This window comes from Podarcis pityusensis (assembly GCF_964106645.2).
Source record: "Podarcis pityusensis genome assembly, chromosome: 13".
Classification (NCBI taxonomy): Eukaryota; Metazoa; Chordata; class Lepidosauria; order Squamata; family Lacertidae; genus Podarcis; species Podarcis pityusensis.
The window spans coordinates 14,767,294-14,775,813 of record NC_138038.1 but is presented as its reverse complement, the minus strand read 5'-3'; the positions used below and the strand labels follow the sequence as shown (position 1 = coordinate 14,775,813).

The window sequence follows — 8,520 nt, the reverse complement described above, 5'->3', positions numbered from 1 at the left end:
CTAAAGCATCCATGGCAGATGGCCATCCAAACTGCTTAAAAAGCTCCAAGGAAGGAGAGTCCACAACCTCCGGTCCTTTGTTGAACAGAAAGTTTTTTTCCTGTTGCTTAGTCGAAATCTCTTTTCAGAAGAAGACTCCTGTGTGACTCAGAAGCTTGTTTTTAGTTTGGTTAAAAAGAGAGAGATCCCTCCCAGCAGCCACGAGAGGGAGCTCGGCTCGACTGGTGGACTTCAGCAGATGCGCCGGCTGCTCCCGATGCAAATCGGTTTGGCAGCACCTCTTAACGTCGGCTTCTTCTCCCTCTTCCTGGGAATCAGCCTCCGATTTCGATTCCATGCCTCTCGCGAGTTCAGGATGGGTGAGGAGGAGCCGGTCAAAGGAGGGAGCCGTCGTGGTGCATTACCTGGATCCTGCAGGAGTGGGGAGACGATTTGGGGCGGGAAGGGGGTAGCAGGAAGCGACCGCCCATCCTCCAAATGTCGGTGCGGCTCTCCACTCCATCCATTGAGAGCTTTTGGGGGACACGCGGCCCTCTCTTACCCTAAATCCCACGTTCTTCCCCACGCACGCACCCACCAACCCACCCGCCACCTCCACCCACCCGGAAAGAGAACGATTAGAGCTGAAAATTGCATTGCTGCGCCTCCCTCGTCCCCCCCACCACCAGGGCTCGATCCTGGCAGAACCCGATTCCGGATCTCTCCCTGTGCCAAACTGTAATATCTAAGCGATCCTAAGCAACCTAGAAAATCACATCTTGTTGCTGTTTAGTCGTGTCCGACTCTTCGTGACCCCATGGACCAGAGCACGCCAGGCACTCCTGTCTTCCACTGCCTCCTGCAGTTTGGTCAAACTCATGCTGGTAGCCTCAAGAACACTACCCAACCATCTCATCCTCTGTCGTCCCCTTCTCCTTGTGCCCTCCATCTTTCCCAACATCAGGGTCTTTTCCAGGGAGTCTTCTCTTCTCATGAGGTGGCCAAAGTATTGGAGCCTCAGCTTCAGGATCTGTCCTTCCAGTGAGCACTCTGGGCTGATTTCCTTCAGAATGGAGAGGTTTGATCTTCTTGCAGTCCATGGGACTCTCCAGAGTCTCCTCCAGCACCAGAATTCAAAAGCATCAATTCTTCAGCGACCAGCCTTCTTTATGGTCCAGCTCTCACTTCCGTACATCACTACTGGGAAAACCATAGCTTTAACTATACGGACCTTTGTTCACAAGGGGATGACTCCTAGAGTTGGAAGGGGCACCAAGGGTCATCTAGTCCAGCCCCCTGCAATGCAGGAATCTCAGCCTCAGCATCCATGACAGATGACCGCCCATAGATCTAGAAATCGTTTGGGAAATCGAGCCCCGTTTCCCCCCGATGAAGTAGCCATGGCAGCGCGAAACCGAAAGCCGGGGGCTTTGAGACCCAGAAAGCGCTCGCTCCGCCGGCCGGGCGCTCCCAATCCTAACCCGCCGCCGCTCCTCATTTCTCCAGCTAGCAGGTGACTCTGCTATTTCCTTCGCCTTCCGCGTCGCCCTCCTCGCCTTTCTCCCTCAGGCCATGGCTATTGCAATTGGGCATGGGCGAGCCGCTGCGTTTTCCTCTCCTCCTGCCGCCTCCGCCTCCTCTTTCCCCCCAGCTTTGGCGATCTACCCATCTTCGCTGCCTTTGCAAAAACCGTGCGGTTCTCCTCCTCCTCCTGCAGCTGCTGCTGCTGCTGCCGCCTTCTTTTGCTGCCGCTGCTCCTCGCCAAATTGAGAGAGAGCTTGCACGCTGGCAGGAGAGCAAGAGAGATTGCACCTCCTGGGTTGCAAAATCCCCCTTCCAAAAAAAAAACCCCAACGCGCTGCAGCAAAAGTTCCGCCTCGACCTGTGCTCGCGTTCTTGCATTCAAGGCACCTGCAGCCCGATTTCCTGTGCAGAGAGATCAACCGCCGCTGCTTTCGGTTCTTCCTCTTTTTCTTTTCTTTTTTTGGGTGGAGGAGAGGGGGAAGTTTAGCAGCAGCAGCGGCGGACTTCTCTGAAGAGCACGCGTGGCAATCGGAGACAAGATGGGGATGCCCTTTTAGGAATCGGGGCTCGCTGCAAATGCACTAGAGGCGAGCTGGGTACCAGCCAGGCGAAGCTGCCTGCCCATCATGGTGGTGGCCCCGGCCCCAGAGGACAGGCGTTGAGAAGTCACCTTGTGCTGGCGACCCCTCCATCACTTCCAGCGGCTTCCTGGAATTAGGCCGCGGCAGGAGCAAAAAAGAAAAGGGGGGGGGGGAGAGGAGCATGGACAACTGACTGTGTTGACCTGATGCATCGGAGGAATCGCACATTCACACGTGTTGGGAGTTCCTGGAGCAAGTCCTCCTCCTCCAACACCCCTTTGCCTTCCTTCTCCGATTTGGCAGACGTGGGGAAAGTTGCTGGGGTATTTTTTATTTTTTATTCCCACTGACCTTTTTCTCATATTCCCCCCCGGAGGAAAAAAAATATCCTGGATATTTTAATTTTGTAGTGCTTTAGATTTTTTTTTTTGTGTGTGTGTAAGAGGACAGTGTGAGGATGGGCAATGCAGCTAGCAGCATGGAGATGTCTCCTGCGAAGGAGATTAAAAGCCAACCCACGGCCTCATCACCCCTGCCCCCCAAGCAGCCAGCGCCCCCCAAACAACCTATGCCCAGCTCTGGGGAACTGGAAGAACGATTCACCCACGTACTGGTAAGTCTCTGTCTGGTCTTCCTCCTCCTCCTCTTCTCCTCCCCATAGACCCATCATGCCTTCATGTCACCCTAAGGTGTCAGCCAGCTGGGGGTTCTCTTAACACACCCCAAAATGGAAAACTAATCTAGCAAGGGGTGCAGTCGTACTTGCAATCTGTGTGGTTAGAGAGAGGTCCAAAGATAAATTTCCCCACTCTCTTCAATGCCTATTGCTGTGAAATTGGGAAGGTTTTTCCTCTTCTTTTTCTGCTTTAAAGGGCTGGTATTACTTGGTAAGGAGCCGATAATTCCTGCTCCACCATTATTACAGTATTTTTATTATTATTAGTTGTCTCCTTTTGCTGAACACTTTGGGATGTCACTGTTTCTCTGAAGGAAGCAACCTCAGTCTGCAAATTGGAAGTACAAAAGCATTGGTAGAAGGGTCAAAATGAGCCCAGCTGGAAATGATTTTAAGTAGATTCACACCTGCCTTGATGGCAGGGATTAATCTCACCCAAGTTAGAGGCATGTGAGGGTGGAGACTGCTCCGGATCCATTCATCCGCAGGTGTCCTTGTGTAGCCCCTCCCAGCCTCCCCAGTGAGTTCAAGTGGTCTTTCCCAGTATTTCCCGAGGCTAGTCTGCAGTCTACAACAGACACCCCAGAGGAAAAAAAACTAGGTTCTGCAAACAGCTGGTGCTAAACTGAAGTAGCCAGAACTAGCCTCAGATGTTCCCCCAAACCAATTCCCTCCTCCTCGAAAGCCACTGATGGTTGCAGTGCTCGTAGGGCCTTGCTCTGAGCTGGCTGTTTGCAGATTTTTGGCTCAAATGGGATGTTCTCAGACACCCCTTCCGATAGGACAGAACCACAGTTTCAGCAGCATCTGTACCTGCAGTTAAGAAACTAGTTTGCATTTTGTGCATCCTTTCAGGAGCTATGCAGCTGTAGGGAGGACAGAGGGTGTGAGATCTATAGCTCTTAGCTTTGAGGACATGTTTGGGAGTTACGCCTCTAGTTGGCCTCCTGCTTTTGCATGCATACTTGTGAAGGCTGACTGCTTTGGGGAGATGTGGAGCTCATGTGCCCCGGTGGAATCTTTCCTTGCGGAAAGAGGTAGTGTGTTAATTCTGCGGTTTCATCCAACCCTATGAGTTGAGAAACATGTGCACATGGTTGCTTAAAGTTGATGAGTTCCATCTCACCGTTGCCTTGACTATCCTCTTCTTAAAGAGCTCTTACTGTTGCCAAAGGGTCGGTCTTTTCTCTCTTTCTTGTGCATGCACAGAGAGTCAGCAGAGTAGGAGGCTCATAATCTTAGGGTTGTGGGTTCAAGCCCCAAGCTGGGCAAAAGATTCCTGCGTTTCAGGGGGGTTGGGCTGGATGACCCTCGGGGTCCCGCCGATTCTACAATTCCACAATTCCGTTCTGTGGCTTATAACGCTTTAAGCACATTGGCGGCTGTTATTGTGGAACTGAGAGCAGTGCTGAAAGTCGTTGATTAGCCAAGGGTGTGAACTTGTGTGTGTGTGTTTGAGAACAGGCAGTTTACTGTATATAAAATGTCTTAATAATTTGCACTTTGTAGATTTAATATAAATAGTACGGAGGCACTTTGGAAAGGTCTGGGGCAGTCAATGGCCCCCAGAACCTGCCTTTACAGACAAAGGAGGGGTGTGAGGAGCACAGTTGGGTTGTTTCCAAGCCAGGCACACGCTAGAGACTCAGCATCTATTATTCAACTGCAAGAGGAAGGTCTTTGCAGAGGAAACCCACCAATGTATATCCTCAATAACTCTCTCCATCTTAGGACCTCTATAGACATAGTTTTGTAACCAAAGATGTACAGTGGTACCTCGGTTACAGACACTTCAGGTTAGAGACACTTCAGGTTACAGTCTCCACTAACCCAGAAATAATACCTCGGGTTAAGAACTTTGCTTCAGGATGAGAACAGAAATCGCGCGGCAGCAGGAGACCCCATTAGCTAAAGTGGTACCTCAGGTTAAGAACAGTTTCAGGTTAAGAACGGACCTCCAGAACGAATTAAGTTCTTAACCCGAGGTACCACTGTACTCAGTGCTCTTGGCTAGGCAATAAGAAGATCTAGACAATAAGTAGCACAAAACCAGGAGGGTGGTGGTTTTGAATTGAATTATTCTCTCTTTCTTTAGGTTTAGGGACAGGGATCAGCGGTGGGTGTCCCTTGAAGCAAATCTAGCTCCCTTGTACAGTGGTACCTTGGTTGTCGAATTTAATCCGTTCCAGGAGTCTGTTTGCCTCCTGGTACTGTTTGAAAACCAAAGTGTGGCTTCCGATTGGCTGCAGGAGCTTCCTGCAGCCAATCAGAAGCTGCGGAAGCCGCGTCAGACGTTCGGCTTCTGACAAACGTTGGCAAACCAGAACACTTGCTTCCGGGTTTGCGGCGTTTAGGAGCCGATTTGTTTGGGAGCTAAGCCGTTCGGGAACCAAGGTACCACTGTAGTGATGTTAAGCTGTCAATTCACCAGCAAGGGACTCAATTGTATGACAACTGACCAAAGGACTTGCCAGCATCCTGCTTTTGGGGGGTATGTGTGTGGAATGCCTTGCCACCTCCCATTCCCTCCTTAAGGCAGCCTTCTCACAAAACTAAGAGCTGAAGAAAGAGTTCGCAAGCACTGGAGTTTGTAGGAAGGATTCTGCATTCGTGGTGCCTTGCCCACAAAAGCTAGGTGGCATCTCAAGAACTTGTGGTCAAGAGCATTTATTTCCAGTGCTAATGTTCAGCCCAGATTCTGTGAAGTGATAAGCGAGAGCCTCTTCCACCTGGTACCATCCTGACCACTCCCCAAACATATTGAATTATAGGAGGAAGAGCTTCCAGATCAAAAAGTTGTGACTCCAGGTGGCCGTCTTCATCTCAGAGACCCATCAGAACTGCTACAGAATGGGTCGCTCGTAAGGCTGCAGTCCTAACCCCATTCACCTGGCAGCAAGCCCCATTGAATTGGGTAGTAGTAGTAGTAATAATAATAATAATTTATTATTTATACCCCGCCCATCTGGCTGGGTTTCCCCAGCCACTCTGGGCAGCTTCCAACAGAACACTAAAATACAATAACCTATTAAACATTAAAAGCTTCCCTAAACAGGGCTGCCTTCAGATGTCTTCTAAAAGTCTGGTAGTTGTTTTTCTCTTTGACATCTGGTGGGAGGGCGTTCCACAGGACGGGTGCCACTACTGACAAGGCTCTCTGCCTGGTTCCATGTAACATGGCTTCTCGCAGCAAGGGAACTGCCAGAAGGCCTTCAGCACCGGACCTCAGGGTCCGGGCAGAACAATGGGGGTGGAGATGCTCCTTCAGGTATACTGGACCAAGGCTGTTTAGGGCTTTAAAGGTCAGCACCAACACTTTGAATTGTGCTCGGAAACGTACTGGGAGCCAATGTAGGTCTTTCAAGGCTGCTCCCAGTCACTAGTCTAGCTGCCACACTCTGGATTAGTTGTAGTTTCCGGGTCACCTTCAAAGGTAGCCCCACGTAGAGCACATTGCAGTAGTTCAAGCGGAAGATAACCAGAGCATGCACCACTCTGGCGAGACAGTCCACCGGCAGATAGGGTCTCAGCCTGCATACCAGATGAAGCTGATAAACAGCTGCCCTGGACACAGAATTGACCTGTGCCTCTATGGACAGCTGTGAGTCCAAAATGACTCCCAGGCTGCGCACCTGGTCCTTCAAGGGCTCAGTTACCCCATTCAGGACCAGGGAGTCCTCCACACCCACCTGCCTCCTGTCCTCCAAAAACAGTACTTCTGTCTTATCAGGATTCAACCTCAGTCTGTTAGCTGCCATCCATCCAGACTTGCTTCTGAGTAGACTTGGGTAGGATTGTGCTGTAAGCAAGGAAGTCATGGAGTTCCTACACGGTCCTGGTTTCCCCTCTGTTTCAGTAGCATCTTGGTGTCCGGGGGGTACTGCAGTGTGTCAACTCAAGCTGTGTTTGGAAAGAGGTCATCTGAGCTACTGTGGCTAGCAGTGGCTGGTCTTGTGTTTAATTTATTCAGTTCTTTCCCTAAAAACTGTCTGGGTGGTAGGACTGCCTTGCAGGGTTGTCCGTCGAACGGCTGAGATAATTTATGGGATGCACTTTCAGCATTTGAGGAACAAAAGTCTGCATAAGCGTTGTTGTTGAAATAAGCAGAAAGTGGGGATCATTTTCTGTCCCTCCTACACTCACTTGACATCTCTTATGCCAGGGGTGGAAAACATGTGGCCAACAAGATGTTATTGCACTCTTAAATCCCATGAGTCCCACCTGTGGCCAGGGATTCTGGGAAATGTAGTCCAGGGCTTCAGGTTTTGCACCCCTGTCTTATGCCGTGGGTAGCAGAAGAGGCTGAGAATGAACTGCTTCCCCGGCCTTCTGTCCTGTTTGTCTCTGTGCAAGGAGGGATGAGTGAATTGATGTCCTAAGCCGACCCTGACACCTATGTTGGCTTACTCTCCTTTTCCATCAGGGCATTGACGTTTCTGAAAGCACTGTCTTCTGCTATCAGAGTTTGTGTGAGACAGAAATGAGTCAAACCAATAGATTTTAGCGCTTGAGGCAGGAAATCCCAATAGATTCCTCCCAGTAGACTGTGTAAGCTAATCATCAAGTTACTGCCATTTAATAGTACCTTCCCTACCCAAAAACCCCCCAACAACCCAACTGATGATGAAATGTGGTGTTTGGTTGGTGTGGCCACACACCCAATTTTCTCTTGACCGTGCTACGGCCCTGAAGTTCGGCCAAGTGAAAATGTGGGCTTGGGTCCATGAAGGGTTCCTCGCCATCGATGATAGGGGTGGACCAGAGATAGCCAAGGTTTTTAGGGTTTCATTTGTTTGCTATCTTTTTTTGTTGTTTAGTCGTTTAGTCGTGTCCGACTCTTCGTGACCCCATGGACCAGAGCATGCCAGGCACTCCTGTCTTCCACTGCCTCCCGCAGCTTGGTCAAACTCGTGTTGGTAGCTTCAAGAACACTGTCCAACCACCTCGTCCTCTGTCGTCCCCTTCTCCTTGTGCCCTCCATCTTTCCCAACATCAGGGTCTTTTCCAGGGAGTCTTCTCTTCTCATGAGGTGGCCAAAGTATTGGAGCCTCAACTTCAGGATCTGTCCTTCCAGTGAGCACTCAGGGCTGATTTCCTTCAGAATGGATAGGTTTAATCTTCTTGCACTCCATGGGACTCTCAAGAGTCTCCTCCGGCACCATAATTCAAAAGCATCAATTCTTCAGCGATCAGCCTTCTTTATGGTCCAGCTCTCACTTCTATACATCACTACTGGGAAAACCATAGCTTTAACTATACGGACTTTTGTTGGCAAGGTGATGTCTCTGCTTTTTAAAATGCTATCCTACGTACATTAAAATGCTTCTCCCCTCCTGTTCCCCACATCTTACTGCAGGCATCCCCAAACTCTGCCCTCCAGATGTTTTGGGACTACAGTTCCCATCATCCCTGACCACTGGTCCTGTTAGCTAGGGGTGATGGGAGTTGTAGTCCCAAAACATCTGGAGGGCCGAGTTTGGGGATGCCTGTATTGCTGTGTAGCAGAATAGGAATTCCCTTCTGTAATTTTCATGACTGTCCCTTACTCCCCTTTGCTAGGCACAGGGGGCTGATGGGGGCTCAGAATGCCCTTGCCCCATAGAACACACAGGACGCCCCTGGCCCAGGAGCTATAGGGAAATGATTTGCATTTTAAAATATACATCAGGAGGCTTGGTTTGGTCAGAATCAAGTATACACTTTCACAGTTAACGCTAAATTATTATTATTATTATTAGCCCGTCCATGTGGCTGGGTTTC

At 50.1% G+C, this 8,520-nt stretch overlaps 1 protein-coding gene across 6 annotated transcripts in view; it reads left to right on the top strand.

Annotated features, from left to right (window-relative positions):
- The first annotated feature begins 1,246 nt into the window (after window positions 1-1,246).
- The window catches only part of FMNL1 (formin like 1), a 131,067-nt gene continuing 123,793 nt past the window's right edge, over window positions 1,247-8,520 (top strand). For 4 of the 6 annotated variants that reach the window (XM_080976536.1, XM_080976535.1, XM_080976534.1 and 1 more), the window contains exon 1: window positions 1,247-2,697. In XM_080976536.1, coding sequence (XP_080832662.1) covers window positions 2,542-2,697 — 156 coding nt within the window. In that variant the 5' untranslated portion in view covers window positions 1,247-2,541. The remainder of the gene's footprint in view (window positions 2,698-8,520) is intronic. The other 2 variants (XM_080976538.1, XM_080976533.1) reach the window with 1 other exon arrangement.